General features: G+C 43.2%; 1 protein-coding gene across 7 annotated transcripts in view; it reads left to right on the forward strand.

The window, feature by feature from the left end:
* Positions 1 to 977: 977 nt before the first annotated feature.
* FCHO2 (FCH and mu domain containing endocytic adaptor 2) overlaps positions 978 to 14,602 on the forward strand; it is a 96,123-nt gene continuing 82,498 nt past the window's right edge. For 4 of the 7 annotated variants that reach the window (XM_049794621.1, XM_049794619.1, XM_049794620.1 and 1 more), the window contains exons 1-2: positions 978 to 1,193; positions 14,187 to 14,278. In XM_049794621.1, coding sequence (XP_049650578.1) covers positions 1,164 to 1,193; positions 14,187 to 14,278 — 122 coding nt within the window. In that variant the 5' untranslated portion in view covers positions 978 to 1,163. Of the gene's footprint in view, positions 1,194 to 1,668; positions 1,869 to 5,810; positions 5,942 to 12,340; positions 12,363 to 14,186; positions 14,279 to 14,602 lie in introns of those variants that run through there. The other 3 variants (XM_049794624.1, XM_049794626.1, XM_049794625.1) reach the window with 3 other exon arrangements.

A 14,602-nucleotide genomic window follows, 5' to 3' on the forward strand; every position in this document is an offset into this window, starting at 1 on the left:
CACACAGTGCAAGAAGTACTATGTTCACATCCTTCTTCAGGAACTCTTTGGGGTCCCAGAAGGAGCCCAGTGATCTTGACTCTGCCGTGAAGACTGTATTAAGATATTCTCATTGAAAAGCAGCACTGTAGGCAGGCCCCAGACAGCACTTGAGTGGCTCTGGGTTCTGGTCCAGGAGTCAGCATCACCCACACTGGCTAATAATCCACATGAAGTAAGTGAAGGGTCTGGAAACTGGACTATCATTGAAGAAGACGAAGGTCTGAAGTGAACAGTTTCTCCAGCCTCTGTGGCTTCAGCTGAAACGCATCGGTTTTAGGAGCATGCCCCTGGAACCGTACAATCCTGTGAGAGGAGGCAGCTGGGAGGGTAAGCTATGCTTTATCAGCACAGTTCGCAGCAGGACTAGTCATCGCCTGCTCTGAGGGATCTCACCCTCCTTGGCCGGAGCGACGCTTGCCTGTGGAGCCACTCCGAACAGGACGAATCTCTTCTTCTCCATGCATCGCTGCACTCGCTGCAGCCGTTCCCCAGCGGTTACCGAGTAGGTTTGAGGTTTTGTTTTTTTTTTTTTACTCAGGGTGGCCGAGTTTGCCCTCTGCAACGACGTTCGTATTTCTGCAGGTGAGGGTTTCTTCGCTCACGAGATGGCACCCCGCCACTCGCCGTCGGTGGGAGTCGCCGGACCGAGGGCGTGCTGCGATAGAAGCGCCGCGCCCTGCCCGGCCGGGCGCTGCCCTGCCCTGCCCTGCCCTGCCCTGCCCGCCTGCGGCGGCTGATGGCTCTCCGCCCGGCCGGCTGCGAGGAGTGTGCAGGCGGCGGCGGCGGGGGGTGTCACAGGCCGCCGGGCCCTGCCGCCCCGACGGCCGCCGCTCCGCCCATGCCCTTCCGAGCCGGGGGCGGGTACGACTGCGGGGGACAGGCTATGCGCCTGCGCAGGAGCCCCGGCGGCCGGCGGCGGCCAGGCGCATGCGCGGGGCCGGGGGCGGCGGAGCTGTGTGGAAGGAGGCGGTTGCACCGTGACGGGAAGGGCGGCGCGCTGCGGCGGCGCCCGTTTCCTCCGTCCCGTCCCGTCCCGTCGCGTCGCGTCTCGTCTCGTCTCGTCTCGGCGGCAGAGGCGGCCGGGGCCGGGCTCGGGCTCGGGCTCGCCGGTGGCCGCGGCGATGATGGCGTACTTCGTGGAGAGCTTCTGGGTAGGGAAGCGTCGCGGGCCGGCTCCGCCGCGCCGCGGGTGGAACGGGCAGGGCACGGCACGGTGCCGCCGGGGTCCCCTCTTGCGGGCGCAGCCTCGGCTCTTACGCCACCCCTGGGGCTGGGCCAGGGCCTTGGCGCGGGGGGGGGCGGTGGTGGGTGGCCGCCGCCGCCCCCTGCGCCCGCCGCAGCTCGCTTCGGCCGGGCCGGGCCGTGGGGGGGGGGGGTGGTGGGGAGAGGGGTGACGGGCCGCGCCGCCGGCTGGCCGCGGACGGGCAGCCCGCGGCGGGGCGAGGGGACGGGGGCGAACCGCCGCCCGCTGCCCGGCCCTCCACCTCGCGCGGCGCTCGGGGGTCCGTCCGTCGCGGAGAGACGGCCGGGGGAGAGGGCCGGCCGGCCGCCGCGGGGGCGCTGGGCCGAGGGAGGCGCGGGCACGGGCGGGAGAGCCTGCGCTGGGGGGGCGGGGGAGGTCTGGCTCTGGCGGGCACCGCGGTGCGTGGAGGTGGCCTGGGCTGCGGTCCGATCTCTCTTCGGCAAGCCTCCCCGACGATGCAGTCGCTGGGGGCGACGGCACCGGCTCTAACAGCTTAACGAGTTGTACCGCGCAAACGCGCAGCGGCGCCTCGGAGCTCCGTGCTGTTGTACCGATAAACTCGTCCCTGTCTGCATGTCAGAAGGTACGCAGCCTGAACAGCGGCCAGCTGGGGAAACAACAGACTCTCCGGTCTGTTTTAGAAACGCAACTTACCAGTCGTCTCTGCGCAGATATACCTGTTTAGTATAGGAGGTAGCTATTCACGGAGAAAAAATTAAAACGTGGGTTTGGGATTATTACTGAGCCTCGCACGAGACGAAACTTGTTGCTGGTCTGAAATGTTGAAAGGAAGCCTTCTTCTAGTCATCCGGCGGTTTACAATGTTGCTACTTCTTTGCACGTTTTATTTTTAAAGTGCATCTCTACCAACTAATAGGGAAAACATAAAAATGGTTATTTGTTGAGACTGAAACAAAAAAAGGAGGAAAAATATCTTTTAGATGTCTGCTTTTTCTGCGTAAGCAACAGTTATGCTTAATGTTTAGGGAAAACTAATTTCACAAATACAATATACTATTCTTGAACATAAAGCATAGTTCAAGCCAGCAGCATTTGCAGCATTGTGTTTAATTTTTACTCTTTAAGTTTAGTTTTCAACAGCATATTAAAATCTAATGATGCAAGGTATTAGATTTGCTCTCTTGGCGTACAAATCTGCTTAATTTGAAGCCTCAGTGTGGGAGATCAGTATTAAACTAATGTGGAGGGTTTTTTACGTTTCTTAAAAGTAAGTTTTAAATTAATATAAGAAGTCACCTTTTCATTGGAGAAGTTACTGTCTCCTAAGGTTGAAGTAAAATAGAAGTTTTTTAGTCAGCTATCTTAACTGAAATCAAACACTTTTCTATTTATGTTAAGTACTATGGTACGTGCATTTAACTGTTTGTCTGATCAGTGGTATTTTGTTAATAAGTCAATAATTTTGTTAAATCACTGAAGGCAGTGGATCATTCCCATACATTCTGTTTCCCTGTCTGTGTCTTCATAAATGCTACCACCAAATATGAGGTAGTAGATGTCTACCCAAACTTCCCATTCTCTCTTTCTGCTCTACAAGGTCTCTGCCTTATAGCTCTGTTGGCAAAACTCCTAGTGCGGGTCAGCAATGAGTGCCAGGAGAAGGAGGTTTTCCTTTGGTTTTCTCCTACCTCCAAAAATGACACTAAGTAGGACAGCAAGTGTATTCTTGTTTGTCTTGCAGTGACAACAAAGACGTTAGACAGGGTCTTAAAATTGTAAAACTTGACTGAAAAACCTTTGTAATACCATGGACAGGGTTTTATTTTCTGAAGAAGTAAAATAAAAAGGAATATGGACTGTTCCTTCTTTGCTGTTGTGGGTAGATATCCTTCAGGATTAACTGTAGTGTCTAAATATTGACAGATTTTTAAACTCAGAAAGTACTGAGGTTCTATATATCCTTAGAACCAAGGATGATTTATAGGTTTGTGCATTTTGAATCATTAGGTTTCTCCATTTCTACTAACTTCTCAGAATAAGTTATTGTTCAGATTGTTACTGCAGTGCTTTAGGAGACTTGGGATACAACCTATATATGCTTTGAAATGTGGTGAGAAACTTAAGATGGAAACCAGAAAATTACTGTTAAAATGCACTGAATGCATAATGACTGAAAATAATGATGAGAAATCCGAAAGGAGAAAGAAAGGTGGGTTTGTGTAAAACCTCAGAAGAATTGTCTTCTGTTTCTTGCTTTTGCCTTGGCCTTCTAGGGCAAGATGATTTTGTCACCTATGGAATGGGATAATTACACTTGCTAAAGCACTGATGTGAAAATGAATCCCAAACTTAATTAATATTTAATTATTTGATGTACATGCTGTCATCAATTTGGAGCTGAAATTGTGCATTGGAAATGGAAGTCTGGATCTTGAGCTGTAGGATGTTCTCTTGATTTGCTAATTTGCTGTAACTGATAGGAAAAGACATCAGAAACTTGAGGGACTTAACTGATTTCTTCAGAAAAGGGAGTGACATATGTGAATGTCTGTCAATTTCTTACACACTATTTAGGCTGCTGTCTTTTAAGAACTTCCTAAAAGTGCTCATGTAAACAAATAAAATCTTAGCTTCTTTGTTGTAATAGTCTTGAAGCTTATCATGAGACTTTCATCTTGTATTGCTTTTAAGTGTTTGAATAGTTGCATATTTTTTGTTTGGTTTTTTTTTGTTAGAGAATGTAAGAAAAATGGATGTTTTGTGGGCCTGCCATCTGTTGACTGCCTCTAAGAGGTCATTGAGAGATAAACAAGACTATTTACAGGATGTGTAAAGTTGGAAGTACAGAGACCTGTACTGTCACTTGAAAAATTTTACTATCACTTGAAGAATTGTCATGGTTTAACCCCAGCCAGCAACTAAGCACCACAGAGCCGCTCACTCACTCCCCTCTCTCTCCCCAGTGGCATGGGGAAGAGAATCGGAACAAACCTAAAACTCATGGGTTGAGATAAGAACAGTTTAATAGAACAGAAAGGAAGAAAATAATAATGAAAATAACATGACAATAATAATAATAAAAATAAAAATTGGAATACACAAAACAAGTGATGGACAATACAGTTGCTCACCACCTGCCAACCGACAGCCAGTTGGTCCCCGAGTGGTGATCCCTCCCAGCCCTCTGGCTGTTTATATACTGGACATGACGTCACATGGTATGGAATACCCTTCTGGCCAGTTCAGGTCAGCTGCCCTGGCTGTGTCCCCTCCCAACTTCTTGTGCCCCTCCAGCCTTCTTGCTGGCTGGGCATGAGAGGCTGAAAAATCCTTGACTTTAGACTAAACATTATTTAGCAACAGCCGAAAACATCAGTGTTATCAACATTCTTCTCATACTGAACCCAAAACACAGCACTATACCAGCTACTAGGAAGAAAGTTAGCTCTATCCTAGCCGAAACCAGGACAAGAATGTAGGGGTCTGCTAATAGAGCGTAGCACTCTAGAGCAGCAGTTTTCAAAGTCAGTAGGATACAGTTACTTTTTTCTGGTATCAAAAATTACAAACCAGTAGTACAGGCTATAAATGGCTTTGATTCTTATGACTGAGTTTTAGGCATTCAAGTCACATGGCCAAACATTCCCAACTCCAAATTAGGATGTTGTCATAAAACATTGTGTGCTTGCTGCTATGTGTGTGCTACATCAAAACAAATGATATAATTTAAAGGGAACACTTTCGTAAGTTATTTCCATTATACATAAGCTATGTTTTGTTGCTTTGAGTACACTCATACTGGTACAGTAGAATAAAAAACGTTCGTTATCATTGACTTACTGTTTTCCTAACACTACTTAGGAAGTGTTGCATGAACTTTGACATTGTATTTAAACTGACTGGTGCAGGTGATGCTTTTGTTAATTGTAAGTCTATTAAACTGTATCAAGTCAACAAAAATAAGCCACTTCTAAGCCAGTCAGTGTTTGTTTATTGTTTTAAATTAATTTGATTAAATTGTTGGAAGTTCCATGTATAGCTGAAACAGGTCTCTGTGTAATGCTGTGCTTGATAACTCTGGAAGTTCTGGCATATAAAAAAATATGTGTTTGAATTGGCTTTGACTAATCCTGTGTATTTTATCTTTTTAATCGCTTGCGTTACCTGTAGCTTTTGAGAATGGCTGTGAGGAGTATTCCTTTCTTTTCAAGAGCTTTTGTAACATGTAAAGGCTGGCAGGATCCAGGTTTAATAATCTTAGCTTTCTGAAGAGGCTTGCTCTAGTAGGTGTAAGACATATTGTCTTACACGCTTACGCGGTATGAGTGACACTGAGACTTGTCATGCTTCCATCTGGAGTTCCATTCATATGTTTATGCAGTGCTACTCTTCTGCTTGGCATACATTTAGATGCTCAGTTTCAGGACAGCTGTTGTGCAATATTTGGTTAGTCTCCTCCCTCTGCATGTGTGCATCTAGCATGAGTTGGCAACCTTCCTTCTTTTTGTTAAAAAGTATTTTTAATTGTCTAGATATAGAGGAAAATATCTGTTCTTCCTCTTAGGCATAGAGCTTCTCTGGAGCTGATCTTTATTTAATTTATTGAAGCTGGAAGAAGGAAATTGAAATTGCCACGTTGCTTTTGTGTTCAGACTTCAAGAACTGAAGAAGATATGTTGCCTGTATAAATATCAGGTGACTGCTTTATTCCATGTTTCAATGCCCTCAATTTTCTGTAGCTCTTTCAGACACTCAGAAATTGAAATTTACTGATAGCTAGCTTTCAAAAATATGACACCATCATATTAATCACAAGAGTGTTTTCATGCATACAGGGTCCATTAAATCAAATAATTGCCTAGGTGGAAAGGATGAAACAGATGTTAGTTATTTGAAACTGCAACAAAGAGTAACAGTTTAAAAGAAAATGACAACAATGTTTTCCAGAGAATCTAAAATGAGTTTACATATCCCTGAAGTTAGGAGAATTTCTATTGCTTTATTTCTTTAAAGAGTTCCTCCTTTATGAGTGAATGAAAAGAAGTCAATAGTACAAATGGAGAAACCATAATGAATAGTTTGTGTCTTTCTAAGTTTGTAGGTAAAGAAAAGATTGGGTTTGGTAAATATTTGGAACTTTCATTTTAGAATGGCAGGAATGAATACCCAGTCTCTATTGTTCTGTGGCATTAAAGTTTGTGCATTAATGTTGAAATAGGATATCTTTTAAGCTGCATAAACCAAATCTTGTCATTGCTGAACACTTGCACCTAGTTTCAGCAAATACTGAATTTCACCTATACAAGGAAGTTTTGCTCTCCCACCCCCCATTAATGGATTGTCGTCAGTTATTACTTGGCATATAGGTGCAACTCCGGAATTTTCTTAATACTTTTTTTTTTTTTTTTTCCCTTCCAAAAAGACTTTGATGCCATTATGATTGATCTATATTAGGATTATTGCATGCATATTCTGTTGATCAGGGGTGTGGTTTTTCCGGGTGTGGCTTTTCCATACCCATTTCTGACAGAGGAGTGTAAGCAGTAACACAAGTGTAAAACTAGCTGTAGGATAGCTTCTCTGTACCTGACCAAAACTAGAGGCAAAGGATACAAATTTATCTATTCTTATCCCAAAAACTGTAGCGATTCTATTTCCCACATTCATTCTTTTCTAGGCTTTTCCTGCTTAGCATTTATCTAAGAAGGTGGGGAGATGTTGGTCATATTTCATAGATATTTCATGTTTGCCAATGGCAGTTGTAAGGTTTAACTAGGATTTGGAAACTTAATTTGGAGATTATTCAGTTTTCATTTTATGACAATTTGAAGTAAATTAGGGACCTAAACTTTTTTACGGTTAAAAAGAAATCTTGTGATTAAGTTGGAGTACCACTTCCAAATGTTGCAGTTTGAATACGTCCACCTGTTTCCTGGTGAATAGGTTGTGGGTTTGGGAGGCTATTTTAAAAAGACGATTAGGCAGGTTATGACTTAAATAGTTTATAATCAAAAGTACAGTTTTCTGTTCCATTTCTTCTTTGTAATGTGGTGATGTGGTCATGTTTAAAGGGTTGAAGGAATGATTGTGAATGCTTAACCACTGCTAATGCATGTTCTAAAAGCATAGTTTGAAATGATAGTAATTCACTTATTGTCAAATGTTTCTTTACTTGCTGAACTTAGTTAGAAAAAGTCAAACTTTGTCTGAAATTCTCTCATCAAGCTTCTGAAGTTTGACCAAAATCTAAATGTGTTTAAGAACTGCATGTGCCTTTTATTGTCTCGTACGCTTATTTTTGCTGTGAAAACAGTATTTGCAGCTATCCTTTTCTTGCTTCTCATACTGCCAAACAAGTAGTATGTATCGGACCAGTAATGGGAACTTTAGAATCACCTTAATAATTGAGAACCATTTGTTTATAGTGGGTAAAAAGACAGTGCTATAATAGAGAGTATTCACTTTTTACACTAATAGACATAATGTTGAACAGTTTTAGTCTGAAGTAGACAGTGCTTGCACTCATACAATTTGATTAGAAACTTAGTAAATAAATATTGCTGCAGGTTGCCCAGAAATTTCTGGCTACTTTACCAAATGTAGGTTTTAAATTCAGAATCATCTTTACGTGCCACAGACAAACTTATTCTTAAAAATTTTCAAAGTCTATTAAGTAGTCCAGTAAAACAGAGTTCCTGTAATCTGTTTCCTGTTATGCACAACAAGTCATGGAAATGCTGAATTCTGACTTCACATTTGCTGACAGGGTTAGTTTCATTTCCATGTGAAAATCACTGCCGTTAGTTCTTGATGAAGGGAAATGGAAGGACTGTCTGCCCTCCTTTCCCTGACTTACTTTGTATGCAAAGTTGGTCAGTAATGCCTCATTGTAGGCTTATTTAAGTGAAGTGTTTACTTGTGTTTGAAGTCTTGTTTCCTCTTATGGCTTGCTGTCAGGGAACATCTATACTGTGTACACAAAAGATCTGTCTTACAGCAGTGTAAAATGAGAAATCTCAACAAGAACACCAGCTTCTGAAGAGGGAGTTTTGTTAGCTCTAGGGAAGAAGGAGAAAACTGCTAATGAACTTCAAAGTAATTAAATGGAGCCTATATGGAGAGGGGACCCCTTACGTTCTGCATTCTCGTACACAGTTTTACAGTTGTTTTCTGTTGAGGGGTGACGGGATCAGATGGTGTTTTACCTGCAAAATGACATTCAGAATGGTCTTTCAAATTGATCTGGAAGTCTGTTGCATAGAACCTAATGTTGTATGTGACAAGAGAGGTAGCTCTTTCTCCAGGATGCAATTTCTAGAAGAACCTCCATCTGACTTCACTGTCTGTCTGTCATAGCAGTTGCTGGTAATTGCTTCTGAATGGGAGTGCATGGTCTTATCAGTTCCCTCTGCTGTGTGCTGCATTTATTTATTTTTAAGTAGGCCAGTACTGGTCTTTTAGTGATCCCAGCTACTACTGTTGACACCAGGAAGGAGCAAGTAAAAACACTTAATGAAGAAAAAATTGGCTAGACACACAATTTCCATGTACAGAATTTTATACAATGTGTGTGAGAAGGGGCAGTGTTGAGGAAAACCAAAACACAAATGAACAGTCTTGATGGCATATGTGCATATAAGAGAATATATACTTGGTTTTTGTAAATTGAACTTTTCCTCTTAGACACAGCATACATCTCTGTCTTTATCCTAAACACAGCCTTAACTCTGAATTATTTGTGCTACTCTTCATGAACATAACTACTGAATGAAGGAGTTGTGGATAGGCTATGTAGCTTTTCCTAAGCAGAAAAATATCTGTTCTCTGCACTGAGATACCATACTCAATTTGACATAGGTACACATATGTCTCCAAACACGAGTAGAAGATAACATAATTTCTAGAACTGTCATCAGGTTAATCATCAGAACTCTTGATCATGTGAATTATTGAACAATTTTGAGTCTAGATGTTTGTGCTTGTAGGTAGAGCCTGACAGTGGTAAGATAGGCTACATTTAACATTATATGCACCAGTGAAAACAACTTAGTTGTGCCAAGCTTAAACCACATAGGCCCTTGAATCTTGGAGCCTGCTTTGGACTTGCTGCTTTGTTTAAACCTTAATATATTTTTCACATAGCCTCTTAGCTTCTGATAACTATTGATAAGGTATAAAAGATGTGGCTTTCAGGGGACTTTTTAATCGAGGAAGGTATCTATTCTGTTTCTCTGTGCTTTCTGCTATTCAATGTGAAGACAGGAACAAGAGTAGGACTGGTGAGAAAACTTCATTTAAGTGGAAAAATGAGTTCCTTTGCAGTAACCTTCAGTTACAGTTAGGGAACAAGATGATGTTGGGAATTTGTTGTTCTGGCTCATTCCATTCTCTAAAGGTTTGCAAAGTTACATTTCTGATAGATTATCAGCCATCAGGAAGGCTGCAGCCACAGGCTGGGTCATGGCTATGCTACACTTCCTGTATTTCTAAAATGGCAGGAAATTTATGGAGTTCCAGTATAGAAAAGTCCCCATTAAAGCTCCCATTATGAAAAGTTCAGAAGCAGTCTGTGTTCAGCAGATTTTGATCAATGTGTTGGTTTAGCTAAAAGAAACACCTTAAGGCAAAGGGAAAGAACATTTCATAGAGGAGAATTTTATTAGTTTTTCTGGAAGAAATGCCTAACACTTACTTGTAAAAGTTTATCTCCAAATTTGGGTACAGTAACAACTTTGGAGTAGCTAAATAAGAATTTTATTTTGTATTCTAATTGAAAATATCAGTGAGGCCTCAATTGTAGAGTTATTGTCGTGTTTTTGTAATGCAGTGGCATTCAGCATTTATATTGAGTAAACACAGAAAGTTAATAAGCTACCTATTTGTGCACCAGTAGTCAAAATTATTGTGGGCTTCAAACTACAAGGAAAAATTCTTAGATAGGTGTCATGGTTTAAGCCCAGCCGGTAACAAAGCACCATGAAGCCGCTCACTCACTCCTCCCCAATGGCCTTGGTGGGATGACGAAGAGAAAATAGAAAGAAAAACTCATGGGTCAAGACAAGGACAGGGAGAGGTCACCCAATAGTTATGGTCACAGGCGAAAGACAGACTCAACTTCGGGGAAAAAAGCAAAATCAATTTAATTTACTACCAATCAAATCAAAACAAGGATAATGAGAAGTAAAACCAAGCCTTAGAACACTTTCTGCGACTCCTCCCTCCTTCCTGGCTCAACTCCACACCCAATTTTCTCTACCTCCTCCCCCCGACGGTGCAGGGGGACAGGGAATGGGGGTTGGGGTCAGTTCATCACATGTTGTCTCTGCTGCTCCTTCTTTCTCAGGGAGAGGACTCCTCACTCTTCCCCTGCTCCAGCGTGGGGTCCATCCCACAGGAGACAGTTCTCCACAAACTTCTCCAATGTGAGTCCTTCCCACGGGCTGCAGTTCTTCACGAACTGCTCCATCATGGGTCCTTTCCATGGGCTGCAGTCCTTTAGGCACAGACTGCTCCAGCGCAGGCTTTCCCGTGGAGTCACAGCCATCTTGGGGGCCTGTCACAACCCAGACTGGACAGACCAGGGAATCGTGTTTAATTCGAAATTCCCTCGGCCTAATTTAAGGTGAAACAATCAGTTAAAGATTTTATTTATGACAGAAGCAAACGGAACTGGGGAGGCGTGGTAGTAGGTGGCAGGGTTTCTCACAACAGGAATTGGCATAAGACTACTTCTGTAAACTGTGTAACCCGGGGTAGCCATATACATCAATTCAGGGAATAAAGAGATCCCTCCCGTTGAGTCACGCAGTTCAGAGCAGACCCCCTTGCTTTCCAGACTCCTCCTCAGAGAAGGGCCCAGGGACGGCTGGATCCACTCTTAGTCTCAGACTTGGTCAACTGTTTATGTCTTGAAATGGATGAGGTGTAGGGATTGTGGAGAAGGAAAGAGAGAAGAAGACAGAGAGAGAAAAAGGGAGAGAGAAAGATTTCACCAGTCCTGGGTCCAGCGTTGGTTCAGTCAGCCGAGGGGTCCAGTTCCAGTGGGCTTGCGCGCCCAGGGCTTCAGTTGGCGTCCTTTTATCATCCTTGCCCCTCCTTCGGGCGGGCACCCGAACTTGTCAGGCTAATGAGCAGTTTGTGAGCCCTTTGGCTTGGGGGTCATTTGTGGAACAACTTCTCCTTCCCTGCAGATGTGGCTATTGCTTGATCTTTGTATCAGAACAGGGAGCTGCGCACCCTCCAGCACGCCCTCCCCCTGCAGTTGCTGATGGGCTTTTCACCTGGGTTCCTTGCTGTGCAGGGTTTGTCTGTAAGCAGAACTTGCCCCACCACGACGTTTGAGACATTAACTCTTTCAGTCTCTCACAGGGACATCCCTCTGCTCCGATGTGGGCTCCTCCCCAGGCTACACGTGGGCATCTCTTCCCCTGCTGCTCTCCATGGGCTGGGGGGACACAGCCTGCCGACTCACCACGGGCTGCAGGGGCATCCCCTCCTCCCCCGCTCCTCCTCCCCTCCTTCCTCACTGACCTTGGTACCTGCAGAGGGGTTCCTCTCACATCCCGCTCCCCTCCCCGCTGCAGGTTCCCCTTCTTAAATCTGTTCTCCCGGAGGCGCTGCCACCGTTGCTGATGGGCTCGGCCTTGGCCAGAGGCGGGTCCGACTTGAAGCCATGGAAGCTTCTAGTAGCTTCTCACAGGAGCACCTCCCCTGCTACCAAAACCCTGCCACACAAACCCAAAACAATAGGAGTGAAAGGGGGGGTGAAACTGTTTAGACTGGTACTTGAAAGAGTAAGACAACATTTTAAAAAAACAGATTACATTTCCTACTAATTGGTGTTCTTATCCTTTTATTTTTCAAACTTATAAAAGCCTTGCTCTGTAGATAGCCCTTTGAGAGTTTGCTTGTATTTCTATGTACTCAATTTAGTTATGCTTGTACTTTTTACAGACCTTTCTGTAATTGCACTTACGCTAAACTGATAGGCATTTTGATGAAATTTTTCAGGTTACAACCTACTGCAACCTTAGGAACTGTGAGTTTCTAGGTGTTCTTTCTTTTTGTTTGGTTTTGTTCTCCCCGATGCTTGGAAGACGTAAAGCAAATAATCCTGGTTAGTAATCTGAATCAAATTGCCTTTAGTCGTCTGTTATTTGTAAATTTATGTGTCTGTGTGTGGTGTCCTTTAAGGCAACTTGCTATATTATTGACTGATGTATTATCTAGTGCAGTTAACGCTTCACAGAGGTGGGCCTACTACTGTAGCTGCTGCAATTTTCTTCCATCCACCCATGGCTCCTTCCACTTACTTAAGCTGGTAGATCCCTGCCTGCCTTCTCCACCTTGCTCTCACCTCTTCTGCTGAGCAATGCAGCTGTTCGTGACCTCATAGTGATCTGGATCACTGTTTCAGCTGTATAATTTCCCTGATCAAGTGTGCTTCATGGCTGCACAAACAAGTTTTTCCAGAACAGAAAGGACAGAAATATTTGGAGGGGTGTATGACCAAATCCTCAGGCTCCTCTCACGGGAGATGTAGAACTACTGTTGTGAAAAGTCCAGGATTTTAAGAAGGATGTTAAGGTCCTTGAATACGTCCGGGGGAGGGCAACAAAGCTGGTGAAGGGGCTGGAAGGCATGTCCTGTGAGGAGCAGCTAAGGACTTTGGGTTTGTCTAGTTTGGAGAAAAGGAGGCTAAGAATGACCTTATTGCTCTCTACAGCTTCCTGAGGAGGGGAAGTGGAGAGCGAGATGCTGATCTCTTCTCCCTGGGATCCCCTGATAGGACATGTGGGAATGGTTCAAAGCTGCGCAAGGAAGGGGAGGTTCAGACTGGATGTTGGGAAGCATTTCTTTACCAAGAGGGTGGTCAAACACTGGAACAGGCTTCCTGGAGAGGTGGTCGATGCCCCAGGCCTGTCAGTGTTTAAAAGGTATTTATTTGGACAATGTCCTTAATAACATGCTTTAACTTCTGGTCAGCCCTGAAGTGGTCCGGAGTTGGACTAGATGATCACTGTAGGTCCCTTCCAACTGAAATATTCCATTCCATTCCATCCCATTCTTCTTTCTCTTCCACTCTGAACATGCATGCAGTTTTCCTGAGGGCATGTTTCTTCATCTTTTGTAGCAGCATCATTATGGATCTGAAGCTTTTGGAAGGGAGGAGGGGAATGGATAGTTTGACAGGAAAGCTTCTGTAGTAGCAGTGCTATTACGCCATGCCTTGCCTTCCTTTCATTTCTATTGTTGCTTTCGCCTGTCCGGAAGAAGTTCACCATAGTGCCAGGGTTGATAAGCTGCTGAGTTTATTAGCCAGTGTTTAGGGCAGTGTCTCAGTTTTAATGGTGAGGTATGCCTTACTGACTGGAAAATGTTCTAAGTTTTAAAACTAAATTTAAGAATAGACAAAGGGAAGCTACCTGTGAAAAGGAAGAGATCAGTGATTTTTATTTTTATTTTTTTTTAACCAATTTTACAGAAAAACAGAGGAAGATACATGAAGTGTGAAGAATTGGGGAAGCGGGATATCCAGTGATCCCAAAATGTGAATTTTATTTCATGGAAAATAATGAAAGATATAAGAATGGAGAGTACAGTATTAAGTATGTGTTCAATAAGATGGGAAGTGAAAGAATACAAGACCTGTAGAAATCTAGAAAAGAAATGGCTTTGAATATAGCCTAGAAATACATAACAGAAGAGTTGTCATTAGAAGGGTAGTAGTAGCTGCTGAGGTGATTTTGGTTTGGTTTACATATAGGGAATTGAAGGGAACTAACAGCAATTGGTAAAACCCAAGCATTACAAATCACATTAGATCATTCACTTTGTGGAACTTGATCATTTATTAAAATGTATAGATTCTATACTTTGTTCTGTATGTGCCTTAGTGTGGGTTTTTTCATAATTCTACTTTATTTTTATTAATTTTTAGGGGGAAAGGAACAATGGCTTTGATGTCCTCTATCACAACATGAAACATGGACATTTGTCAACAAAAGACTTAGCAGACTTCATAAGAGAAAGGTAAGTATTCATCCTTGGTGATCGTCGCTTTTTAGTGTACTGTTTGTGGTTTTTATTTAAGTTTATCATTATGTTTAATAGTAACATGCAAAATATGTAAAAATCGATGAGCATTTAAAAATATCTCTTTTATCCTACAAGGATATCTATGTTTATTCTATTCACTTAGAACTGAAAACTTCTTAAGCTTCAATTAATAAAAAGTTTCTAATTTGTCACGTTTCAATTAAAAAACAAGAGTAAAAAGCTAGAGGTGTCACATTAGGTGTGACAGTTTATTTAAATTAATCCCAATTATTAAAAGCAGTTTATTTAAATTAATCC

Source organism: Accipiter gentilis, chromosome Z (genome assembly GCF_929443795.1).
Source record: "Accipiter gentilis chromosome Z, bAccGen1.1, whole genome shotgun sequence".
In the NCBI taxonomy this organism is placed as follows: Eukaryota; Metazoa; Chordata; class Aves; order Accipitriformes; family Accipitridae; genus Astur; species Astur gentilis.